At 42.3% G+C, this 26751-nt stretch overlaps 2 protein-coding genes across 4 annotated transcripts in view; one reads left to right on the forward strand and one right to left on the reverse strand.

Annotated features, from left to right (window-relative positions):
• Positions 1–5046: 5046 nt before the first annotated feature.
• Positions 5047–12694, reverse strand: LOC133225242 (ketosamine-3-kinase-like). The gene is made up of 6 exons (XM_061377436.1): positions 12508–12694; positions 10161–10312; positions 8663–8754; positions 8101–8183; positions 7570–7692; positions 5047–6812 (listed from the first exon to the last, which is right to left on the reverse strand). The coding sequence occupies exons 1-6, from the start codon at positions 12679–12681 to the stop codon at positions 6474–6476; spliced, it is 963 nt and encodes a 320-aa protein (XP_061233420.1). The 5' UTR covers positions 12682–12694; the 3' UTR covers positions 5047–6473.
• Positions 12695–12815: 121 nt separating this feature from the next.
• The window catches only part of RAB40B (RAB40B, member RAS oncogene family), a 32293-nt gene continuing 18357 nt past the window's right edge, over positions 12816–26751 (forward strand). The window contains exons 1-2 of one of the 3 annotated variants that reach the window (XM_061376984.1): positions 12816–13012; positions 17928–18043. In XM_061376984.1, coding sequence (XP_061232968.1) covers positions 18034–18043 — 10 coding nt within the window. In that variant the 5' untranslated portion in view covers positions 12816–13012; positions 17928–18033. Of the gene's footprint in view, positions 13013–17534; positions 17829–17927; positions 18044–19810; positions 20246–26751 lie in introns of those variants that run through there. The other 2 variants (XM_061376983.1, XM_061376982.1) reach the window with 2 other exon arrangements.

The following is a 26751-nucleotide window of genomic DNA, read 5'->3' on the forward strand; positions in this document are numbered from 1 at the left end:
TGTTACCACTGTTGCACTATCCATCTTCATCCACAATATTACTACTGAATGCAACATTTTTGCAGTCTAGGATGCCATGGACTGCTTTTTCCGAGCTCAAGATCGGAGCATCCCGACACGTAGGAAGTCGAGGAAGAGGGTCAGGAGACCTGCGTGGTTAAATAGGGAATTGCTCGGTATGCTCAAGTGGAAGAGGAGAGTTTACAGGTCATGGAAAGAAGGGCTGGCCACTTGGGAAGAATATAAGGCTGCTGCTAGAGGATGTAGGAAAGCTGCTAGGATGGCTAAGGCCTCCTTGGAATTAAAGCTGGCGAGAGGGATCAAGGACAGCAGAAAGAGCTTTTTCAAATACATGGCAGGTAAAACTAACACCAGAGGCAATGTAGGCCCGCTGATGAACGGGACGGGTGCCCTGGTGACAGAAGATACAGAGATGGCAGAGTTACTGAATGACTTCTTTGTCTCTGTCTACTCTGCTGGAGGCAATCCTGAAGAGCCCTGTACCGCTGAGACCCCGGATGAAGATAGGTCAACGGAGCGGTCTGCCTTAGTCGATGAGGAATGGGTTAAAGACCAGTTGAGCAATCTGGATATCCATAAATCCATGGGTCCAGATGGGATGCACCCGCGGGTGCTGAGGGAACTGGCTGAGGTCATTGCTAGACCGCTCTCCATCATCTTTACCAAGTCTTGGGAAACGGGAGAGGTGCCTGAGGACTGGAGGAAAGCAAATGTCACTCCTGTCTTCAAAAAGGGCAAGAAGGAGGACCCGGGTAACTATAGACCGGTTAGCCTCACCTCCGTTCCTGGGAAAGTGATGGAACACCTTATCCTTGGTGCCATCTTAAGGCATATCAAGGATAAGAGGGTTATGAGGGGCAGTCAACATGGCTTCACCAAGGGGAAGTCGTGCTTGACCAATCTTTTAGCCTTTTATGAGGAAATAACGCGGTGGATGGATGATGGTAGAGCGGTGGATGTGGTCTACCTCGACTTCAGCAAAGCGTTTGACACGGTCTCCCACAGCATCCTTGCGGCTAAATTGAGGAAGTGTGGTCTGGATGATCGGGTAGTGAGGTGGACTGTGAACTGGCTGAAGGAGAGAAGCCAGAGAGTTGTAGTCTATGGGGCGGAGTCTAGTTGGAGGCCTGTATCTAGTGGAGTGCCTCAAGGGTCGGTACTGGGACCAGTATTATTTAATATATTCATTAACGATTTAGATGAGGGAATTGAGTGTACTATCAGCAAGTTTGCTGATGACACTAAGCTGGGAGGGGTGGCCGACACGCCAGAAGGCTGTGCTGCCATCCAGAGGGACCTGGACAGGCTGGAGAGCTGGGCGGGGAATAACTTGATGAAATATAACAAGGGAAAGTGTAGAGTCCTGCATCTGGGCAGGAACAACCCCAGGTTCCAGTATAGGCTGGGGAACGACCTGTTAGAGAGCAGTGTAGGGGAGAGGGACCTGGGGGTCCTGGTGGACGACAGGGTGACCATGAGCCGACACTGTGCCCTTGTGGCCAAGAAGGCCAATGGCATCCTGGGGTGTATTAGAAGGGGGGTGGTTAGTAGGTCGAGAGAGGTCCTCCTTCCCCTCTACTCTGCCCTGGTGAGACCTCATCTGGAATATTGTGTCCAGTTCTGGGGCCCTCAGTTTAAAAAGGACAGGGACCTGCTGGAGAGAGTCCAGCGCAGGGCAACTAAGATGATTAAGGGAGTGGAGCATCTCCCTTATGAGGAAAGACTGAGGGAGCTGGGTCTCTACAGTTTGGAGAAGAGGAGATTGAGGGGTGACCTTATTAGTGTATATAAATATATAAAGGGGGAGTGTCACGAGGATGGAGCCAGGCTCTTCTCAGTGGCAAACAATGAAAGGACAAGGGGTAATGGATACAAATTGGAGCACAAGAGGTTCCACTTAAACCTGAGAAGAAACTTCTTCTCAGTGAGGGTGACGGAACACTGGAACAGGCTGCCCAGGGAGGTTGTGGAATCTCCTTCTTTGGAGACATTCAAGACCCGCCTGGACACGTTCCTGTGTAACCTTATCTAGGTGTTCCTGCTCCGGCAGGGGGATTGGACTAGATGATCTTTTGAGGTCCCTTCCAATCTCTAACCTACTGTGATACTGTGATACTGTGACTTCTCTCTTACAGCTTCCACTGAAGACACCAATAGTTACTGACTGCAACATTTCTTCCAACATTCTTCTAATTTTGTTTTTGGTTAAAACAGAAACAGGACTGTATTAATCCAAATATATTGCATCACTTACATAGCAGCCAATAGACAGGAAAGCCTTGTTTGCTTCCACACTGGATCTGTATTTCACAGGTGACAGGCCTGGTTTCCTAACATTTTTGTTCCAGTCAAGCAACTTCAAACAGTATCATTCCAAACACTAGAAGGAGAACAACTCCAGAGCATCCCAGATTGGCTGGAAGGAACAAAGGGCCACAAAACCAAGCGGCACTGGTTCAGCACCACGGCTAGATCCCCAAAGAAACCTCAACTGCACTGGTGAGGTGTGAGGAGATGGCATGGGTTAAATATATATACAGGATTATTCATCTGAGTGTTGTCAGGCTCCTGGTTTGAGCCCTATCCTCTGGGTTATGCTGGTAGTGGAGCTTGTAACTGTTCAGTTTCCCAGCTATTTTCTTCTTTCGCACACAACTGCTTCTAATATGTGTTTTCCAAGACTGTCCAGAAGACAGATACCCCCCTGCATACAAATGAAGAAAAATATTGTTTTCATGTTCTTTGGGAGTCACAGCATCTGAAGAATCACAGGAAAACAAAGAAGCTACATTAAGCTAAGAGCAAGAAAAGCCCTTCTATCATAAAAACCTCCCTTCCTCTGACAGAAGTTACTGTTCCTCAGTAAAGAACTAACCAAGGACAAATAATTTAAAGCTCCTTTAATGCTATAGATCTGACCTGCAGCATAACTGCAGAGGCTGTAGCTCTGTATACCACCATGTCATGGGAGATTTCAGTGAATTATTTTGAGATTTCATTGAAAAATGTGTTGAAAAGTAACTGAATATGATTTTGCAAAGACAAATAAGAAAGCTATTGTGAGTCTGGTGTGGCTTAAGTTACCAGAAATACATTTCCCCTTTAAATCTGTCACAATCAGCACAGGACAAGCTAATTATGTATCACTTCCTGCCTGCTTTTACTTCTGCTAGAACAGTCCAGCATCATTTAGTATCACCAGATCTATTTTGGAACAGCAGCCAAGATGAAAAGCAGTGCCACATTCATCCCTGCAGGCAGTTTGTGCAGATGGCAGCAGTCCATGACAATGAAAATGAATGAATAACACTGAAATGTAGGGTACAGAGGAACTATGGGCGATTCAGCAAAACTACAGGTTCTTGCAGAGAGATTCAAACTGGATGTATTTTCACACTTAGGACAGTCAAGCCTTGCAGAGTTGGTGTCATGGTTTAAGCCCAGCCGGTAACTCAGAACCACACAGCCGCTCCCTCATTCCCAGCCTTTTTTCCCCCTGCTCCCAGAAGGATGGGGAGGAGAATCGAAAGAATGTAAATCCCACAGGCTGAGATAAGAACAGTTCAGTAACTAAGGTATAACAAAAAACGCCTACTACCACCACCAATAATAATAATGATAAGGGAAATAACAAGGGGAGAGACTATAAAACTGAAAGGGGAAAAGCACAAGCGATGCACAATGCAATTGCTCACCACCTGCTGACCTATACCCAGCCGGACCTGAGAAGCGATCTGGGCCTTCCAGGTAACTCCCCCCGGTTTATATACTGAGCATACTTCATCCTTTTGCCTTGTCCAAACAGGAACAGAAAGTCAGCAAAATGATGATACAAAAGCAGAAATGTGGAATGAGAGCATGGGTACAAGGAAACACGCCTGCCAGATTTAGAATATACAGAGGGAGCGAAGAGGGACAGATGAGAAGGAAAAGCAGGACACATTAGCTTTAAACCACAAAATGAAACAAAGAATAACAAAGGCATGGCTAAAACACATAATGAAACAGAATGATCAAAGAGGACAATTCAAAGAGCAGTGAGAACTGTCCAATATGTAAGAAAAAAAAAAGAACAAACAAAAGCTACCTGGTAGAACTGCAGCAATTTCTTCCTAAGGGTTCAGCAGCAGCCTGCCTTCGGAAGAGAAGGTTCCATCCCCTAATTGACCTGCTGCCTATCAGAAAGTCAAATGAAGGGATCCATGGCACAGAAGAGCTTGTATTTGCATTCCTCTCTGCCACTTTTAATTGTAGCATGAAATAGCTTTGAAAAAATGAGCGTAATATCCCTTAAAATATAAGTCTAAATACATTTGTTTCTGTTTACAAAACTTGTACAAAACACAGTTCTCTTTCAACCACAAGAATATTTTGATTCAGTTCTATTAGGAAAAGGCGACCTTTGAAGCCTTACCATTTATCACTCAGGTCTATGACTGACAGAAAATCCACCTTCATATCACTTCTCAGCTTCTAATGATAAAAAGTATTTAGGTATTTTAGCAAAATAAACATGTTGATTTGTTGAAGATTTGTAAACAAATTTCTTGGGAAATAACGTCTGTAAACAAATTTGTAAACAAAACTTCTTGTAAACAAATTTCTTGGGAAATAACTTCTGACTTTATCATGAAAGCATATGGAAATAAACAGTGAAGGGGTCTGACTGCTGGCAAAAATTCCCCAGCATCTCTCCAGTCAGCTGCGCTAACTGGTGTTACGTTTGGGTGACTGGGATAAGGATATAGGCATGGACAGAACATTTCATCAACAACCACCAAACAACTGGTACAGTACATCAAGTTTGAAGGCAGATAGGACCTCTAATACCAAAACAACAGAACAACACGTAAATTCTCTTCAGTGACACACTGTTGCAGATTAAAATCCATGACCATGTGCCCATCAACACCTCTGATGATCATAATAATCTAACAAACACAGGACTTTGAACAAGTTGGAGCAGGAAGCTCCCCAAGAGTGAACACAAACTGTAAGGTTTTAATTCAAAGAAGACAACAATAATCAACTGAGAAGCTTTTTATTTAAGCAACAAAGTAAAAGGAAAAGCTACTCTACCAAGCAAGGCTTTCAAACTTTCTGTAGGAAAAGTTAAGCAGCCAGTGAAAAGAGTAGTAGAATTAAGGAAAGTCATATCAAGTGATGGTCTTCTCTTCCAATACTTGCTTCCAATTTGTATAAATAACTGCAAAACCAGCAACTAAAAAACACTCAATATTCTGCTAATACCCAGTGGAAAACATTTTTAGTTAATTAAAGTAATTCCCAAACACTCAAAATGCCCATTAGGAATCATGCATCTGTCTCACCTACCTGATTCGCTTGCATTGAAATATCATGATGAGCCTACATCAAGAACAATACAATTTTAGCATTACCACCTTGCAGGTGCAAGAAATAAGTCTGCAGAGCTGTCCTTAGAGAACTTCTGCTACTGGGGTAGAGCTGCTATTCTGAGAATTAAATCTTAACTTCCTTTGGTTTAATGTCTCTTATCACAAAAGCTACAAAGTGCACTTAGTAGGGACTGAAGAATGATTGCTCATGGCACCTGTAGTCTAAATTACATAAAATGTCTGTGAAGCCTGTACCATGACCACATGGCATTGTCCTGTGGGCAATGTCGATGGTCAAAAAGTACATCTTCTGTTTGTATTAGTGAGAGAAAACATCTTCACAGGATATGTAGACATAAAGTGGCTTACCTGAAAAGACCTTTCAGAATACATACTATTGGAAAAAAGCATAATCCAAAAAAGGAGAGCTAGTTCTGGTGAAAATGAAATTGCTGGAGGTAAGATCCCACTGAACAGCAAGCACAGAACAGCTCACAGGAATGTCATGAGGCACCAAAATGCACGTGCCAGAAAAAATTATCAGCATTTTCACACAGCTTTGTTACAGAACAGGAAGCAGCCTACATCCAATAGAATCACATCAGCATAACAAATAGCGAGTCCAAATCACCTTTCACAGTTGCCATTATGTCATTTTCTTGTTGATTTTCAAAGTATTTTGTTAACATTGTTCTCATGCACATAACTAGACATGAAGAGCTTAAGGAGTCTGAGCAACCTATCATAAAGGTGGAGGGGGAGCAGCAAAAAGCAATGAGCAATGCTCTTCAACGTTCTTAGTCATCTCCTCAGTGTATTATCTGTATAACCTCGCCTAGTCTTGAGCACATAATGCTTTCATGACACCAACAGATCTTTGTGCAACTGAATGAACTCCTTCCTTGGATACTGCCCTCATAAGTTACTCCAAACTATCTTAAAAAGGGATGACTATGTTACACTCACTGGTTCTAGGTCTTTAGCTGTGCAACAAGGTCAAGGGTCTAGTAGATTTTTTTAGTAATACTACTCCTGTAGTTGTACCACAAAGTATGGGGGTTTCCAAGCAACAAAGTATTCTGTTGAAGCTGCAAGTCACTTTATAAGGTTTCTCATAATGTTTAGAGAGGACCCTCTGTACCCTGTACCAAAATGGTTCCAATGGTTCATGTAGTGAAAAAGCTGATACAGCTTTAGGCGCTTCTCAAACCCTGCAGCTTTGGGAATTTTACTGTGATAAGCAGAGTAAAAAGAACTGCTGAAACCACCAAACATTCCAGCTATTGCAAGCTCATACTCTGAATGGCCATAGAAAGAAGCGGGATCGAAGATAATTGGACCAGACTCATCCTCGGCTACATTTCCGCCCCAGAGATCTCCATGCAGAAGAGCAGGAACAATTTCTACATCACAGAACAAACTGGGTATCTTCAGCTGCAGGGGAAGAAAGCAAGACGTGTAAGGACTACATGTTAAGGTGAATGACTGCAGACTTTTATCTGTACAGATGCAAAGCATCAGTTGAAACTTATTACATCAGTTCAAAAAAAAGCATAACTTGAAACAGCAGAGGACCTAGCCAACAGCAATGCTGAGAAAATCAAGAGGATTTCTATTTTTCCTAAAAGCCAGCAGCTGAAGAATAGTCATCTAGATGTTTTCTTAGCAAGAAAATACACGATTTAAAACTGCATTCAGTGCTGTTTTCAGTGCATAATATTGACCAGCTTTAATAAGAACAACCATCACCACCCACTTCATGATTAGAAGGCTCAGGAATATCTCGCCAACCTTGAAGAGATTTATGCAAAGTAGTATACAAATCACTAATACTGCAGTCACTTAACCATGTGCAAACCTTACAGAAGGGAATATGTGCAGAACAGAACTCCTTATATACATTTCTCATTATGACCATGTTACAGAGAATGAGGAATGTGAATCAATCTAGCATTTCCCAAACAGAAAGGCAAAGTGCTATTTGGCACACATTCAGTGTGGGTTATTATCATAACATGCAAAAGCTATTATAACTTAGAATAAAGGGCATTTTAACCCCTAACGCTGAAGTCTCTTACCAACAGAACCTGAAGCATACCAAGAAACAGGAACTTTTGTTTTATGAAAAACAAAATCTAAACAACTGATACGTAGCTACTACTATAGAGATAACTGAGAGAGTTCCTCCTACCTGCAGTTGTGCCCAAAGTTCTCTTGCTTCCCTGTCTCCTGAATTCTTTTCGATCATGTCCATCTGGGGCTGGATTCTTTGCTTGGCAAAGAAAGTCACCCAGTCATTCTGCCACTCATTCACCTGAAGAAACAGGACTGCAGATATTAGTTCTACACCACACAAAAGACAGATTTTCTTCTTTTGCAAATAAAGCTTTTGAGGATTATACAGCCTTTGTGCTGCTACCACCCTGGACAATAAATGCTACCATTTAATGGAATGTTATCTTAAAACACTACATTCCGGGAATAAATAATTTTCCGTAAGTGATAAAACCCAAGAAACTGAAGAGCTGTGAATGCCCGATGCTGCTGGAAGTGCTATCCAAAGCATGACTTTCCCTAGCAGGCTGAAGGCTAAACAATGTTTTTTGATTTTTATGACTCCACAGAAATAAATTTATTTCCATTATAATAATTTTGTTCCTTTGTGTCACTGAAAGGAAAATAAAAACTTAAAATTCTATCAGTCTGATGAAGTACAACCTACCTGTGGAAGATAGCCACAGCAGGTAACTGTATGAAAGCCAAATTGATCCACAAACTGGACTTCCATTTGCCCTTGACCTTTACCTTTCAAACCAAAGACAAAAATCCAATACTAATGACAAGGTTCTGAGTATCTCCAATGCAAATGGACCTTAAAAACTAGGCAAGGGTACAATGCTGCTTCCACTGAGCATCAAACAATTGCACCTAAATACTTTTTTTGTTACAATGGTTGTTGCTGTTAGTTTTCAAGTGTAAATCTTGATGTAAAAGCAGCTTAATTACAATCTCCATAATCATATTTTGAGATAGCATATGTCCCTGCAGAAAATGTGGTTTGGGACCATAAGGGTCCCAAATTAAATAAATAATTTGCTTACAGATCCAAACAGAGCAAAGAAAATAAAACTGAAGACTCCCTGCCTGGGCGTTTCATTCAAATCTATTTTTATAATATCTTCAGTGGAAGAAGACAAACTTAACCTGAAATAACAGAAGCTATTTTAAGTGTTTTGCAGATTCTTATGAACTAGGTTAAATTTGCAAACAGCTGTGTACTGTACCAACTGTGCTCTCTTCTTTCTTCCGCTTCTCTCCAAGTTGCTGGTTATGAAGGTGGAGGTCTGCCAGTTGTGTTCCAAGCTTTGCTGAATGTCTAAGAAACAAAAATATTCTTAGCAACACTGACACAGGAAATGAATCCAGTTCTCAGTATTCCAGGAGTTTGTTGAAAAGATTTAAAAAGCAAGTAAAAAGAACTCTGCATCTCTAATAAAGTACATTTTCAAGATATTCTGGTTATACAAAGATTAATACAGAACAAAATGTACGTACGTGGTCTGACAATACTGTTAAAAGCGAAAGTGAGCAGCAAACATACATTTAATAACAGTGAGAAACTCAATTATAATTTCTGCGCAAAATCACTTGCATATGAACTTTCAGTAAGAGCTCTGTGAGAAGAGCGTGCAGAACCTGGTAAGCTTTGGGGTGGGGTGGGTTTTTTTATTTTGGTGAACTGTCTTGGGGAAATAGAGCCAAACAAAACTTATCTGCTTTATCTGTCTCCTGCTTCTCCTCGCTAAAAGGCCTAAAAGATGGAAGAGTCAGCTGGGCCTTATTTATTTATCTAGTTTTAATAAAAGCTTATCCTCCGCAGTTCAGAAAAGTCTTGCAGTAATTACAAGTCCTCTAACCAGTCACCTCCCATGTTAACAAAAGTATGTTCCTTTTCCTGTCTTTGACCTATCTTTCCCTGTCCTCAAGGCACTGTCACTTAAGGCAAAGTTATTCCTTCATTTGGTCCTGTTAACACAGATTGTAGCTGTCCCCTGAAATCTGTCTGCCAAAGGCTGCACTTGCACACGTTTCACCTCAGTCAGCCCAAAACCAATACTATTTCTGCTCTTTCTCCTGAAGCTCGCTAAGGGCTCCTTCATGAATTAGAAACTCTGCAGATGAGCAGGTTGAATGGTAAGACTTTAAGCTGGCTGTAAAAGTTCTGAGACTGGGATGAGAAATTGGTTGTGCCCACCTACCTAATGGAATCACACATATGTATTCATCATATTTTAATTTACTGAAGGGTTTGCCACAGAGAAGGACCTAAAATTCAAAACTATCAAAATCAAGGTTAGAGTTACAAAAATATTGAAATCAGGATTCATTCATTTGGGGAAGTGCCTCTGCATACTCATGACAAGCAATATTAAACACCGGTTCTTATATCAAAGGCAAGTACACAAAAGAGGTGATCAGGCAGGTAATTTTCCTGATTGTAAAAAGCAGCCTTACTTTAAAAAAATCACCAATTACCTAAAAAAGAAAAAAAAAAAAAAAACTGAGCAAAACCCAAACTCACTTCTTGATGCATGACCAATTTGCTCGGTAAAGCATTATGAAGTATGTTAGAGAGTTCTCTGCTGTACAGTTTCTCAGAATGAAGCTTCACTTGCTTTTAAAAAAAAACAAACATGTTTCTCCTTTTGAAACCAGGTGACTTGATTGCCATAATACTCAACATTTCTGGTTAAAGAATGCAGAGATAATACTGTGGTTTACCTGTTTAAGCCTCTCATTTCCAAATGCTCCATCACAAACAGAGTAGTGCCCCCAGGCACGTCTATAACTTTGATGGGTTTAGGCACTTTTATTGTCTGTGTTTTCAGGATGGCTTCCAAACTTGCCATTTCTCCCTCAAACATTCTTCTGGCCTGCCAAATATTAAAGGAAAGCATTAATCTCCACAAACATCAATCCCAGGTAAACACAGCTTTTCACAAAACCAACCAAGGCTGTCCATGTTAAATAAAAAGCTTCGAGCAAGTGGTTACTCCATTTACAAGTTACAGATAGAGGCACACCACCAGACCTCACAGTAATTTTACCATTATAGAAATTTCACTTCATAAACCAACTCCATGGAAGTGATTTAGGTTCTAACATTGTAATTATAAAAACAGAAAGCCTTTACAACTGAAGGAGTTCAAACTGCATGCACATATAAAAGGTAAGTAGTATTTTGTTCACAGATTATGCAACAAATGTCTAGAAAGTTATGGCCTATATACATCACCAGTTGAGAAACTAGAAGAATGGTACCAACGTTCAGAATCTTCATGACTTTGGTGACAGACTGCTCAGTAATGTAGCTGGTCTTCAAAACAGTTTAATTTGCAATCACAGCATGATTTTCCCTGGCCTATTTCTTTTGCCTCATGGGGAGAAATAAATAAATAAATATCAATGATAGCTGCCAAATGCTTCTTACAGCACTTGCACGCAGAAGCCGTTAGAAGCCAGGCCACTACCAACTGCATTTTCTTTGAAGACATTCTGAATTTAGAACCTATTGCTGCAACTGCAACCACACCAAGCAGAATCTACTCTCTTGAGTTGCTCCACTGTCATCAGTGACACTAATCACATGAAGAAATGCAACTCTAGAAGCCAGGCAAAGATTACTGAAAAAGGGTATGTGGGAAATCTATGCTAAAACTCTGCTAAAGCTAAAAGCAAAAGAATATAATTAATAAAATAGAAACAGCATATTAGCCCTCTAATACTGACACATGAAAAACAAAGGGCAATTTGCAATAGATATTGACTAAAAGTTCCAAAGCCCACAGGCAATAAGGAAAAAGAACTGCTGAATTACACAGCCTCTGGAACAAGCTTTGTTCAGAGGAAATCAGAAAATACTGTATCTTTTCTAAAGCCTCATGCAGGGTTAAAGTCAGCTGTTAACTTTAACACAGTGAAAAATGGTGTTTTCTAAAGAATTCTGTTTTTCTAAAGAAACTGCTGATAAACACCCACTGCTGCACACACAGCATAACGTTATAACACAGTTTGGCAAAGTTTGCTTATGCAGCACTCGGAATCCACACTGAGACAAAAGTATAGAAAATCAAATGATTACTGAATACAAAATCTATCCAGACTTTTTTTTTTCCTCAAGTCCTATCTTGTACCTACCTAGACTGTGTACCTACAAACACCATTAACAAAGGTCTAAGTGGAAAGTCTCTGTTGCTATCAATTCTAACTATTTTCAGTCTAATGCAAAGCAGGATAACCCTTCTGTATGTTCCCGTTTTGCCACCTCAGTGCATCCATGATCAGAAAGCATGGACAAATTTGGAACAGATATGGTTGCATACATGCTTTCAAAAACATCTGTTTGCTGTTAAAGGCAAATACAAATCCTGCTTGCACTTGTGAAGCTGTTTATTTGACGGACACAAGTGTAGAGTACCTTTAAAGTAAATTCCACCTGATCTCTGCTTTGGCAAATAAGGATGCCATATGGGTATGTCACACAGTTGTTATCTCTATCAAATTCAGATACCTACTTCCTAGAGTAGCTGGCACCAAGTAGTGGAAGGACAACGCAGGCAATCATGGACAACAATTCTGAAAAAGCATAATTTCTTGGGAAAACCTCCTTATGTGCAGGGAACTACTGGTTTTGTTACAACAAAGATGCATGCCCTCAGTAGATAATTTTATACCCTCTGGGTTGCTTGACACTTTCACAGCATATGCAGCCACAGCCATGCCACCGCTAGCCCAGGCACAACACACAGCATCACGTCATTGTACCGCATACCCGGGGCATACAGCACTGACACCACTACAACACCCCACCAGAAGTGCTGCTTCCATGGATGCTTCTCACCCCAGCGGCCTTCCCATCCCCGGGCACTGCCCGTCTCAGACCAGGCCCCATACCCACAGCAGACCCTCACAGGGCGGAAGCCGACCTCTAACCCCACCGCAGGGCAACTCCCTAAGGCCAGCCGGCGAACCTCTCCCCACCAAGAAGGGGCCGGAGGTCAGCCCACCGCGCACCTCCTCAGCGCGGCCCCCACACGCACCGCACTCTCGACCCCTACATCCCCCATACCTCCGCCTTGGCGTTGCTCTTCACGAACACCCGGCCGTGGTCCGTGTCATAGCTCTGGCCCTGGCTGATGCAGCCACCCCCCAAGTGCCCCGTTGGCCGCAGCAACTCAGTGCCCAGCTCCCGCCTCAGCGCTGCCTCCATGCTGCCCGCCGGGCACTGCGAGCTGCTGCGCATGCGCGGCAAACGGCGCGCGGCGGGCGGGGCTGGCAAAATGGCGGCGGAGGCTGAGGTGAAGAGCTTAGCTGGTGGCCTGGGTGTTGCCGTGGGTATAGCCGGCGGTAGGGACTGGGTGAGGGCTTGGTTGTAGGCGTTGGGGAATGACTTGGAAGGAGTCGCCTTTTCCCAGCTGGGGGAGGGAGAAGGAGAAAATCGCTTCTCAGAAACTGATGGGGAGGAGCTGCTGGGCTGCTGCGGCCTGGCCTGAGTGAAGCGGCTGAGGTGACGGAGCCTCTCCTCTGCATTACAACCCACTGCTGGACTCGGGATTGCTCCTTGGCCCAGTGAGGTGGGCAGGATGTTAAATAATGTTGGCCAGAATCCCAGTGCGTTTGGGGCGTGTTTGTACCGCAGAGAGCACATAAAAATGCTTTTATTGGAACTCATTTCCCTGGGGTTTGTGGTGAATTCTTTCCTGCTACAGAATAGATTCAGAGATGCACGTGTCAAGGAAAGATGTCGCACTAGGGCGGTATAACAAAGGCAATGGATAGTAATTTTAAAATACATGGATTTAAGGTGCTTTCCGGTCATTATAAAAGTACATATTTAAATGCATTCTGTTCAACAAGAACAGCTTGCTATTACTGGACACTGGCCTGTGTAGGTCTGAAGTAGATAAGTATGTTCTTTACAGTTTTGCTAGTTATTTAGCAAGGAACTTTGTATTTAAAATCCAGATTTCTAAGTGTAGAAGCTGCAAGAAGTTCCTTCTGATATTATTTTCTTTATTAATAACAGATCGTGTCGTTTCATGTTTTTGCAGTTTCTTTCGACATCTGTGGTCTCACTGGTTACAATCACCAGTTCATCTTAAGTTATTCCTGACTACCTCCCTACTCACTGTACTGATTTGCTTTGCTTGTGTTTCTTTATGAGTATTACACTGCTGCCTGAGCAGTTAAGATACTTATGGATATATATTTGATTTTATATAGTAGTTTACACAAACCACAGTTAGGATGAATTTAGACTTTTTGGTGTGTGCTTTTAAATTTTAAACCAGATTTTTCTTTGGCAATTTCTTTTGGGGCTGTAGTGCAGGAGAGTTACAGCTCAGGGGCCTCTAATAATGCCTGTGCAGCACCAAAATAGCAAGTGGGGAAAAGACTGAAGTTCTTTATTTCTAGAAGTCTATGTACCTTTCAATTTGCAGAGGTCCCATACAGCTTTAATTTTGCATTTATTAATGATCTGAGTTTTGTTCATGTAGAAGCTGTTATTTTGAATTTGGCAGGATTTCTAGATTTATAGCAATCCAGGTACACTTATATGAGTATTTTTGATAGGCCTCTATGGCCATTTCTACAGAGCCTGGGCAAAGCATCAGTGTGCTGTGTTTGCGCCACATTCCACAACCTGTAGGATGTGTTAGACTTCTGAGATGTATCGCACAGTGTGTGTGTGCATGATGTATTTACTTTCTTGGAAAACACTTGATGGGAACATATTGTCAGGAACCAGCGAGTTCCACATCTTGTACACGAAAAACTTCACTTCTCACATTTGTGTCAGAATTGTCAGATTTTGTTTAGTGCATGTACCAGGACTATTCACATAGCAGATTTGTAACGGAATCGGTGCTTATTAGATGTATACATTCATTGTCAGTCTACAAAATCCTTAGCTGACACATGATAGCTGCTGCTTTGGCTTTTAGCCCCTGCAGATCTGTCATGAGTGTGCTCAATCTTGCTTGCAGAATGTTGATTGGATGCTATGTATTATCTTGCCTTTTTGAGTAGCAGAGAAGGGATTTCACTTAATAGTGTTGGCTGTAGAGGCTGTTATAATTTGTGGATGTAAGTGAGAGCCTAAACCCCAAGGACTTGTGTCTTGTTGAGAGACAGGCATAAATTAGTATGGAAATACAAATATGTTTTGTATGCTGGAATGTGTTTTCTGCTACATATTGGCTCTCCTGACTATCTGTATGTAATTAGGCTTAAACCCATGTTGCAAAGGCTGGATTCAGGTGTCTGCAATGGTTGGTGAAGAGTAATTGAGATTATGCTGAGGGAGACTTTAATTCTGCATTTGGAGTTTAGGAATCAGCAGCAGGTGCTGTGGAAATTAATGCTGTCAGTTTTTCTTGCACCTTCTTTCTTCTTCGGAGAGCAAAGGAATAATGTCCATTTGGACACAAAGGATACTTGCTCTCTCATTTTGTAGTTTTTAAAGAACTACAATATTAGGAAGAATTCACACCCCACATTTTTATTAAATGACACTTCTGTAACTTTTGGAAAATTCCATATCCAGTTACTTATTTCATCTTTTGACAAAGCAATAAAAAACAAATCAGAATTTAAGTAGATTAAATGGAGTTGAAATGGAATGAAATGTATGGTTCGGTCTTCAAATACAAAGTTGTAGTAGAATATTCTGTACTCTCAGTAAATAAATTTTTCATGCTGCACTAAAGAATAGCACAGTAAATGTTGTAGGAGTACAGAGCAATTGCCTTTATTTCCCTAGAATTTAATTGGTTTTTACTTCTTTCTGATGACATCTAATCAGATAGGATGTAACAGAAGTTGGCCAAAATTGTAATGTCAAGCTCATTAATTACATGGTGGACAATTAATTACATGGTGATCTGAAGGAGGAAGTGTCAGCTTGCTTTCCAAATTAGAGGTTAAGTCTTCTAGAAGAAACTTGTCAAGACCCACAAGACATTGTATTCCTAAAGACATTGCAGAGCATTCTTTAGCTGGAGCTTTGGGGCTCCCAACTCCTGCAGGCACTGGAGAGAGAGAGAGGATTTGGGAGCTGCTTCTTCACAGATGCCCTTTCCAGCGCAAGTCCCAGCTCCAAGCCCTCCCTAATCCTGCTGCATGCCATCTTTGCCCTTTGTGCCATAGATTGCCGTTCCCCATTTGAAATAAACGCTTGAGTGAAGCCCCAAATGTGCGTACAGAGCACTACATAAAGAAATGTAACCATATGCTGAAGCAGTTCATGCCGTGCAGGTCTTGCCTGCTGTGTGAAGGCAGTGTGTACCACAAAAGGTGGTGTGGGTTGATTATGAGATAATATTTTCTTCCTGCCTCCACTCTTTCCCTCCATGTAGTTTAATTTCTATTCAAAGAGTTTAAAAAGCTTGCAGTCTGTTGTTGGAACCACCCCCTTCCTCTTCCCTCTTGGGGTTCACCAGCAGTATTTATCTAGTTCTAATGCACACTGGCTTGCCTATAAGATCCACAGTGGTTAACTCCCCTGTTTAAAATAGTGTTTCTTTCTGTGGAGGAGAAGACAACTGGCATGCTGGGCTGTGAGTTATTTGGTGAGTCATCAGTTAATATACACATCCTGAATAAAAAAGCATTGCAGCTGCTAATTTCTGTTTACTGCCTGACAGTATGTACAAGAAGGGAAAAGGTAATTGCTATGTGTAGCCTTTTATTGGCTGCTTTATATACGTATATATATATTATGTACGTATATATATATATATATATAATGGAAGATACGCAGTAGGGCTTTTCAGGCTCCAAGCTGCTATTTGTATGAATGTATGAGAAGTGTGCCGTGGGCTCTTTTGTCTTTTTTTCCTCTCCCACATCCATGGCTAGGCCAAGAGGGTGGATCAGGAAGGATGTAGGACTTTCCATTGTGGAATGATTTACAAGACACTCATTGCTATTTGGTGTTAGTGCTTGTTTTTCTCTCTCTTCAACATAATATGCCTAAGAGAGAGAAAAATACATTGGGTTTTTGGTTTATTTTTGGTTTTTAAATTACTCAGGTCACCTGTATGAGCAGATAAATGGAAATAAAATGAGAAAATCCATTACAAAAATAACACATTTTGGCCACTGTTCTGATTATGTAGGGATGTTGGAATCAGAGTCATGGGTGTGTTTGTTCATTTGCCGAGTTAATGCCTTCATGAATTTTCAACAGCTTCTGTAGTGATTTCAGGGCCATGATTTAGGCAGCATCTGTATGAAAGTGTGACCAAAGCCAAAGGACTTGTTCTCTGATTCTGTTTCTGCAACAAGTGAGAATATTTTTCCAGAGGTTACTGGTTAGGCTTTATCTTCATAAGTTTTTGATACAGACTATGCCAGGTTGCCAGTGGGTTTTGTTTTTCACAAATTTCTGCTCATTAGCAAGAAGTTCAGGGAGAATGTTTGAAGTTTTGGATCATTCTGGTACTAATGAATAAGAAACTGTGCTCTTCGTGAAGATAAAAAGGGGGGCAGGGGAAGGTGTCCATAAATATAGCTGTTTAAGAGTCTGTTTTACCTTGGTCAGAAAAGTGGTGGTGGTATTATTATTTACAGTTCTGAGTTTAGCCTAATTCTGTATGGCACAGTAAAAGAGCAAATACATGTCATTAATTCTCCTTTAACCAGGTGGGTTGGGGCTCAAAAGTGATTTAGCAAATGCATTTTTCTTTTCTAATATTCAGACAGGTGATGGGTTAAAGATTTGTGGGTATATTCTAGCTCACTAGTTCCTGTGTAAAGTATAACTATGAGCTGACCTCAAAATAAACCTGGGCTTGGCACAGCTTTGTTCTAAACCTGATTACATCTAAATGTCAGATAAGTGGAAACACTCAGGAAAGTGGAAACATTCCAGCATTCTGCTATTTGTGGCATCAAAACAGACATTTGAAAAGTATCAGTTCTTCATTTTCAACAACTGAAAAACTCTTTATATATATATATATTATTATTATTAAAAAACAAGGGCAAATGACCTTTAATTGCCAGCTTCATTGGTGTGAAAATGCTGAGGTTTTTCTCAACTCATCCTTAGTGAACTTTAGGAAAAATCAAACGTGCAATTTCAGGCATCTCAAAGCACTCCACTGAAATTTGTGGTTAAAATCCTGTGACACTCCTTTGTAATAGATGGAGCAAATGGCTTTGATAGCTTGGAAACCTGCAGCAGAAAGAATCTGAGTAAACTGGCCAAGTTTCTAAAGGAAGTCTGTGTTAGAACTAGGATTAGAGCTCATGTTTCCTGGTGCCCAAGGCTTTACTCCAGCTGTCTAAAAGTTGCTACAGAGGAGCACTAAAAGGAGTACAGATGACTACTGTAACTGCATTTAGACTGTCCAAAATACAAAACCAAACTAGAAGCTCTGACAGGTGACATATCTGGATAAACACCTCTCTCTGTTTGTATGTAGACCTTCAGCACTAAAACTGTAGTGCATTGCTGCAAATTTATTATCCCATCTCCAACAGGACTTTGATTCCATAAAGTGATGACTGGATTATAGAGAGGTGCAGTTACTGGATGCATGAGTATCCCAGAGGGAAAATTGCCTGACACTGGGAATGTGATGCTCCGATGTCCATGGGTAAGTGCTGTGGGACACTTTGTACTCCTGTGTTTGCACAGATTAAAATTACCAAGGAGTGATCCAGTGATATTCCCGAGTTCACGCCTGCCCTTGCAATCCTGAAATAAAAATAAGCATGTGAAGAGGGTTGAGGGTTTTTTAAGGGAGCAGTAAATTGGCATCACATCATGTGCATACAGACAGACCTTATTAGTCAAGGACTTCCTTGTTTTTCTTTTGAGTTGAAATATATAGACATATCTCTCTCAATTTAGGTCTTACGTTTTGTTGCAGATAATGCAAAGTCCCATGTATATGGTGGTTTTATCCCCTCTGAATTAGATGGACTTTTGGTAAATTGCATGCATGGGGTGGGGCTCAGTAGAGAGAGGACATAAAGACCTTTCATGAGCTTGTAATTGTTATGTGAAGGGATACTTTGTGCATACAATGCTAGTTTTGAAGTTTGTTTCTGTCTGCTTTATATAAATGTTATTATACCAGTTTGACACTACTAAATTTTCAGGTTTAGGAGTTACTCAGGGTTAACAAAATTTTCTTAAAAGATTTTTTTTTTTTACAAGGGTATAAAGGGTCTCATTTAGAGCTTAGGCAGTACACATGTACATTAGGGTAAGATTTAAGAGATTTTCCTGTAAGTCTTTGTTCAGTCACTTAGTTTTCCTCACTGGCCCAACAGCTGGGGTTAGAGGTGCTGCACCTTGGTTTAGAAATCCACTGAATTTATTATAGTGGCACATGAAGAGTGAAAGAGTGACCCCTTTCCCCCAGCTCCCTACGTGCTGCATTTCAGTATGAGTTTTGCGCTGTTGTTAAGAGTAGGCATTGGATCTACAAGCTTGTACCATCAGGCTGGATTACCAGCTCTGTCTGAGAGTTTGGGTTTACTGCCATCCCATCAGAGCTGCATCCCTGTTTTGTACAAATACAGAGCGGTGCTTGAATGTGATATCACCCAGCCAACTCGGGTGACGATATGATGAAAAAAGAACGTATCTCTTCTGGCTATGAATATCCTAAAAACCTGACTCAGGTGTGCAGAGTGACTTCTAGGGCTTACGGCTACAGCTGAGGTGTTTCTTCTGCAAGAGGGTTGTGTGGTGCCGTTCGGGTGGTGGTCCTTGCCCACAAAGGGCTATTACTTTGCACAGGCTTTCCCCCACCGTTTCTCCACCATCCTACCCGAGTCCGGGCCCCGTGCTCTGCCTGCATTCGTGGCAGCTACCGCAAACCCCGGAGGCAAACCCGCAGCGTGCGGTCAGCAGGGCTAGGGCTCGAACCGGCTGCTTCCCAACCACCCTCCAGCGGGGCGGTGCAATTGAGCACGATTGATGGGGGAAGGAACCAATGGCTGCCCTGGAGTCCCCTAGCAACTGAGCCGCTGTGGCCCGCTAGGACCACGAGAACGGGGATGGCCGAGGTTTGCCTTCCTCCAATGGAAGCCGAGGAGGGCGGGGCTAGTGCTTTTCTGTGCACCAATAGGCGAAGCCGGGACATAGTCGCGCCCTCTTAGAAGCGGGAGAGGGGTGGGACTAAAGTTTCGCAGTCCAATGAAAGCTGAGCAGGGCGGGGGGCAGAAACGAATCTTCCAATAGTGCGGCTCGGGGGCGGAGCTCGCTGCTCTGTCAGAGCTCCGCGGCGGCGGGAGGCGGCAGCGCGCTGACAGACCGCGCTCGGGCGGCAGGTGGAGGAGTGCGACGGGGCTCCCGCAGCTCCGCCGCGTTCCCTGGCCGTGCTGGGCGCTCTGCGCGGAGAGGTTCAAGCGCTCCGTGGGGAGAGGCGGCTGCTCTGCACTAGCGCGACGCCCGCTGCCGCCGTTCCCCGCCGCTGACGCTGCTGTTGCCCGGCGAGGGATGGCGCGGCGGGCGCTGCTGCCGTGACGGGACCGCGCCGCTGCCTCACGGGTCCCTATTCTCGCCAGAGTCGGGTATGCTGCTGCCGTCCCACGCCGCTGCCGTCCCACGCCGCTGCCCGCCGCTGTGCCCTGGCCCCGCCGGGCCCCTGGATGGGCCGCGGGAGCTGATCCGTCCAGGAGGCTCGGGGGAACGGCGGGGAGGATGAGCTACGCGGGAAGCCCGGCGAGAGCCTACGATTTCCTGCTGAAATTCCTGCTGGTGGGAGACAGCGACGTGGGCAAGGGAGAGATCCTGGCCAGCCTGCAGGACGGAGCCACCGAGTCGCCCTACGGGTACAACCTGGGTAAGCTGCGCCCCCGGGACGTTCCGCTGCTCCTTCCGCACAGGCACGGGCGGAGCGTGGCCCTGGGGACCCTGAGCTCTCCGCACCAAAGGAGAAAAACGGTACAGGCAAAGACAGGCTGGATGATGGAGCCCCCCAGTACCCAAAGGGGCCGTCAAGAAAGCTGAAGAGGGATTTTTGACAAGAACAGGTAGTGACAGGACAAGGAGGAATGGCCTTAAACTGACAGAGATTAAGATGAGACTTTAGGAAGAAATTCTTCACTATGAGGGTGCTAAGGCACAGGGTGCCCGGAGAAGCTGTGGCTGCCCCATCCCTGGCAGTGTTCAAGGCCAGGTTGGGCACAGGGGCTTGGAGCAAGCTGCTCTAGTGGAAGCTGTCCCTGCCTGTGGCAGGGGGTTAAAACTAGATTCAGGTCCCTTCCAACCCAAACCAGTCTATGATTCTGTCTTGCTGTGTGTAGTTGTCAGAAAGGAGGTGGAATGTCAGGATTTAAAATCTTAGGCAGGTGATTTCATCTGCAAAACTTGGAGCACAAGTTTAAGAGAAATATCTTAATAAATAGAATGTATTGATCAAGGTGATCGGATTTATCTTCCTAAGCAGTTAGTTTTCTGTTGTCATCAGTGAGTAAAGAGAAATACTAATATAAATGTTTTTCTAGCAAATGTATCTGCTATGAAACTGCTGTCAGTGAAAGAGCAGAAAAGGAGATTTATTTTGTTCCCCACTTTATTTTTTACACTGTCATGTTCATCATGTTCTCAATATCAGAGCAGTAGCCCTTTAAGATCAAGGTTCATGTTTGTAGTGTGTTCTTTCACTTAAGCTTTTTAAAGGGCAGAACTGAAGAGCCTCATCCATGCCAGATAGATTCCGTCTGCAGAACAGGGAGTTGAGAACATTGCAGACTGACTAAAAACTAAGCTACTGGCTTGAGGAAAAGGGGATTTCTCTTTTCTTTCCTTCCTGTTCTCCTCTTTTCACTCCCCCAGTCTTGTTTGTGTAGAACATACTCTCTTGGTTGTTTTTTTTTTTCCCTCATGCAAATCTGTCATGTGGCATATTAAAAAGCAAATTATCTTGTCAAATTACCCATTGCTTTAATTTACTGCCAATCTGTGACTAGTTAATTCACTGGAAGGCTTTACACTGACATAGGATCTGTTATTGAGTTCCTGGTACTGATTCAGAGGGAAGAGCTGGAGGGAGGGAGGAGTGTTCTCTGTACCACTGCTTATGAGTCAGACTGTACCTTGAAGGCATTGGTGTACATTTTATGATGTTTGCTTAATAGTTCTGCTAAATTGCTCCTTGGGGTGTTGCAGTGTATTTACTGCTTATGCTGTTCAGGTAGTTGAAGAAAAAAAGGCAGAAAGCTCAGGGAGAGCATGCCTAGTCTGGCTCTATTCTGTACACACCATCCAGTCTATACATTCTTATGCTGAAGGAGCACTTTAGTCTCCAATGTATCTGGATGTCACTGAGAAGGAATGTTCAACCAGCTCCCGAGCTCATCAGTCTTACTCAGACTTGCGCATGTAAACTGTGTGATGCTTGTGTTTTGCTCTTAAAAAAATATTTAAGTTATGTGGCTAAAGCTGTAACTCTGTGAAGTACTTTTTTTGACAGCCAAGAAGTACAAATACTCTTTTTGAATTATTTTGCAAGTACTTTACATGCAGCTTGGAAATTCTTCCTTACTACTATTAACTTCAAAACATCTACCTACAGGGTTGTCTTATGTGCTAGTTCATGAATTGTTGTCTCTTCACCAGGGTATTTATCAATCTGAACTATACGATACTAAGGAGATGCAGGAATTCAGGACCTCACAAACTTTGCTATGCAACATTCATTTTTACAGAGGCTGGAAGAAGTTCTTAGCCCCTAGAAGATGAGTGTGTGAGTTACAAGGGGCGGGTGGATATAACCAATGGTATGGTAGCAAAATGTGGAAGGAACTTCATCTGATTTTTAGTTTTATGCAACTAGTGTCATGATTCAGAATTTTTGTACATGCTGAGCTGAGTGCTTACCCAGTCACAGTGTACTGCCTGATCTCACTGAAGAAAGGATTTTAACTCTGAAAATTCATAAACATATTTTCTCACTCTTCCACTTACAATGTTCTTGAATGCATCAAACTGCATGTAAGCTGCCCTGTTTCTTTGGTGGTCTTTATCCAATATCCCTCTCTTCCTCTATCCCCTCAGCCTTTCCTACTGCTTTTGAGTGTGGCTGCGTAGGATGCAGCTGTGAGGAATCTCTGCAGGCTTGAGGGCTATGAAAATAGAGATGCAGGGAGAGGGATGGAGCTAAACATCCTGTTGGTATTATGACTCATTTTCTAATTTAACTTGATTAAAAAGCTTGATAAACACTGTCTTTTCCACCATTTTCAAGTCCTTGGTTAGCTGGGATCTACCATAATGTCAGCGAGGTCTCTGAATTGGAAAGAGGAAGTCCAGTGGTATGACAGATTGTGTCAAAATGTGCCACATGTATAAGCTTTGAAATTACAAAACTTTGTTGTGGAGCTTGGTGAATAGAAATAGCTTTGAGACTATAATAGGAGAGGAAAGATATAAAGTAGTAAATACAAGAGCAATTAAGGAGAGGAAGAGCACTGAAGGGCCTTGAAGATGAGAACAAACAAGTTCATGTGGTGAGCAGTTGTTTGAATTTGCAAATGCAGGTGAAACAGAATTTGATGCTTATTGCAGCAGGAAAGGTAAAATAGAACCCGGAGGTGACTAGAATGGGGTGGGGGTATGTTTTGTATGGTTTGATGGCTTTTTTTAAGCCATCAGATTCCTGAAGAATTTATGTGCTGCTCTGTAACTGTCTCATCAAAACTCTATGGGCTCAACCTTGAATTGTATAAGCCGCAAACTAATTTTTCACAGGCACTTTCTTAACTATTCAAAAATGAATCTGCCATCTTTCTTATTCCCAGGGAAATATGGCAACCTTAGGTCTTACTATTTTTTGTCAGTACACCAGAATGATACGAAGCCTGGAGATGGGAAGCAAAGCCAGCAGTGTGTGATCAGTCGAGTCTATGCAAGCTGCCACTGGTCCAGAAGCTGTGGTTTGAAAGCATTTGGCATTGTTCTGCTGTTAAGAAGGAGTAAAATCTCTTAGTCTCTGATTTTTTCTTAATGCCCAGAGGGAAAGAGGCTTTATTAGCATAACGAAGTAAGGATTGCATGGAAGATGCATTGGTGAACATAATTCTTAGAGATAATTTAGAAAGCAGTTTTATCCTGGAGATGGGCAGATAGGCTAGTTGTCTGGGTAACCTGCCTCTAAAGGACTCTCACATCTTGCTCAGAGCTGACATGACAATAGACTGGACATGCTTGGTCTCTAACCTGGTAAGAAAAACTGCACAAAAATGAGTTTATAGACAGCTGCAGAAACTTTGCTTTTAAGCATTGTTGATTTCTCATCAGAATAAATTCAGAGGCAATCACTGCTTCTAGACTACAAAATAAAACCTTAGATGTGCTGTCACTTGGTAGACAAATATTTTGATGTTTGGCGTTAACAGGTTTTTTTCAGCTGGATTCTGGTTTTGCTTTCATGCTAACATCTGCTTGCAGTGTGATTGCTTAACACCGGGACTGAAAGGAAGGATTGTTCAAACCTATGTACTCCTACTCCCTTTCTTGCAGGAACATCAGGTTTAAACTGACAAACTGTCTCTCATCCTTTCTCAGCTAGCAACCTTTTTATATCCTCTTGAGTTCATATGACAGTTGTTTGTCTTCCCGTGAATGCTGTCTGTCCTTAGACTGAGAACTTCACTAGGGTGCTGGTTGTTTTACCTGAATGCTTGAAATGATCCTGGTATGTAATAGTTGTGGGTGTTAGTGAGTAGTTGTCTTGATCACTAAGTGGTTAGAACACAGGTTGGGAGCTTGGATGGCCCAACCTCAGACAGAGCTTTGGAACAGCCAGGTTATCCTTATACATGGGGAGTATTTAGATGGGGATAGTTGTAAGCTGGTTGCATCCCCGCAGACAAACTTAAGAGTTCATGATGGCTCTTCCTGATAACTTTCTACACAGATTAAAGCCATTCTTTGGTTTAAAGCTGGCGTGAATAGAAGGGAAAGGGCCCTAACTAAATAAGGAAATGAAGGGAAATATTGTTACCATGAGAAACTAAAGGACCTAGATTTATGAGTTGACCAAGGTTTCCTCCTCTCACCACCAAGACCAAATACAGAACTAATAGTGGTAGAAGTCCTACCACAAAGATCTGATGCAAAGTCTCTGTTCTGTCCTCAGAAAACTGTGGTTCTGAAAATGTTAGTTGGCTGAAAGGAAGGGGAAATAAAATTGTTTTGTTTTCCCACAAGTATAAGAATGAATAGGATGGATTGCATATCACTGACTTGTTTTGAAGTCTTTACCTTTTCCTAAGCACATGATTGCAATAGAAACTGTGGCAACATCAAGAAACTAACATATTTCTTTGCACATAGCACCAGCTTTTAGGGACAATCTTCAGTCCATTCTCTTAGGATTTCTCCAGTGGAAGAGTTATTTAAAGTTGCTGAGCACCACTCTCTAAGGGTAAATAAACACCTTTAGAGGTTCATTATGCTTGCCTATAAATAGACTTTAATTCACAGCACAAGGAGAGCAAAAATTGGTCACTCTTAGCTTTCATGAAGTACCTTTTCCTAAAATGTGAATAGGCATGAATTATTTTCCTTCCAGTTCTGTTGTACACCCATTGATCTCAGTTTAAAGGGATTTAAACTGCATTCTTGTACAGGGAAAGCAGGTGAGGTTTGATTTCATACACCAAGTTCAAGTGCCTAGAAGACACCTTGCCTCTTACCTTATTACTGTAGGCCTCTGTGGCATGGATGGAAAGAAATAGTTGCTTCATATAAGGCATCTAAACTATTTTGGGACGAGTCTGTAGAGCACTAATAGATCCTACTCTAAATATGTTAGTTATGACTTTAATGTGTTGTCTTACAAGAGCTCTGCTTACTGCTGAAAGCCCACATTCATTTTAAATTGTATTATATATTGCATGTGAAGAAAGTTCAGTAAACAGAAATTGCTACCCACTCTGTACTTGCTCTTCCCTTTTCACTGTGTTTAAAAGAGAAAAATGGAAATAATTTTCCCCTTTTCTACCACCTAGACCTGCATTTTGTCTCTTCCAGGTGATAACACTGTTGGAGGAGCAATTCTTAATAGGCTAAATACTTAAGAGAGGTGTATGTTAGCAGAAAATGTGAATCCTGGTTTTACCCAATTCCCTTTATTTTTGCCTTACTTATGACAGATACCTCCAAATCTCAAGTTTGGAGTCTTATTATGCTAAGTTCCTTGTTTGGAACTTTGTCATGCTAAGAACTGCCTCCCTCACGAGACCAGATCATATTTTCTTCCCTGGTACATGGCAGCATACCTGAGTGACCCCTTGTTTACCTGGTTTCCCATATTATTCATAAACAATGTGGTAAAGGGTATGGTAGCATTTCCTGTGATGGTCAGGTCCATCAGTCAGTGTTGGGATTTTGTATTTGTTAGCTGATCTTGCACATCTGTCAAAACAATGAATATTCTTTCGCCTTGTGTGATTAATGGAGCAGCAGAAGTCCCAGGCCTGCTTGGCAATGTATGGTTCTTTATGTGGTTTTCAAACCTTTCGTAACTTATTTTTTCTTTATTGCACACTTTCTTCTACTTGGCCCTTTTTCTTTGGTTTTGTATATTAATAATATTTCTTTGTTGTAATATTGCACCTCAAGTGTCATCTATCTCATGGACAAAAAGCGTTACTGAATTACTGTTTCATGAAGGTCAGAAGCTGGGTCACTGTACAGTGAGGTTTTGAAACCCATTTAATCCAGTAGCCTTAAATTATTTCTCTTCCTACCTCTCTCTTCACCCAACCATATTGAAGGGAAAAAAAGCAAAGCTGTGTGGACATGCACACATTCAAACCAGGTTGTTATATTTCTTGTTCTTATCCAATAACTGGTCTTTCTGTTTCTTAGCAAGGCCTGTTCAACAATGAAAGACCAAGCAAAGAGAGCACCTACATTTGGGTCAAGCATGTTACTGTAGAGTTTCAGAATGGAGCAGTCTTGCAGGCTTAACACCATCCAACTGTTTTTCAGATTCCTGCGTACAACTGACCTGCACCCACTTGTTGGAATTTAGTATCTGCTGTTGCTACTAGTAATGCTTTAGGTGGTTGTGGCAGAAAAGACCACAGCAGTAACTTCCTTCTTTGTTTTCATCATGTGCATTAGTTCAGTAGCACTGTGTCTCATGTCTCAGTTTCTCTTGGGCTACTGGTGTTCCCCCCCCCCCCCCTTTTTCTCATAAATATGAGGGAGTGGGAAGGTGGCTCTAAAACCAAAATGACCCTGAGGCTCCCAGACAGGTGTGCAACATGAAAGGCAGACTGCAGGCTGCTTTGAAAAGTGGTCAGAATTAAAGATAATTGAGTCCTTTTAAGCTGC

This window comes from Neopsephotus bourkii, unplaced genomic scaffold (assembly GCF_033783945.1).
Source record: "Neopsephotus bourkii isolate Nb327-2 ecotype Australia unplaced genomic scaffold, CSIRO-AGI_Nbou_v1 NB_1749, whole genome shotgun sequence".
NCBI classification, from domain to species: domain Eukaryota; kingdom Metazoa; phylum Chordata; class Aves; order Psittaciformes; family Psittacidae; genus Neopsephotus; species Neopsephotus bourkii.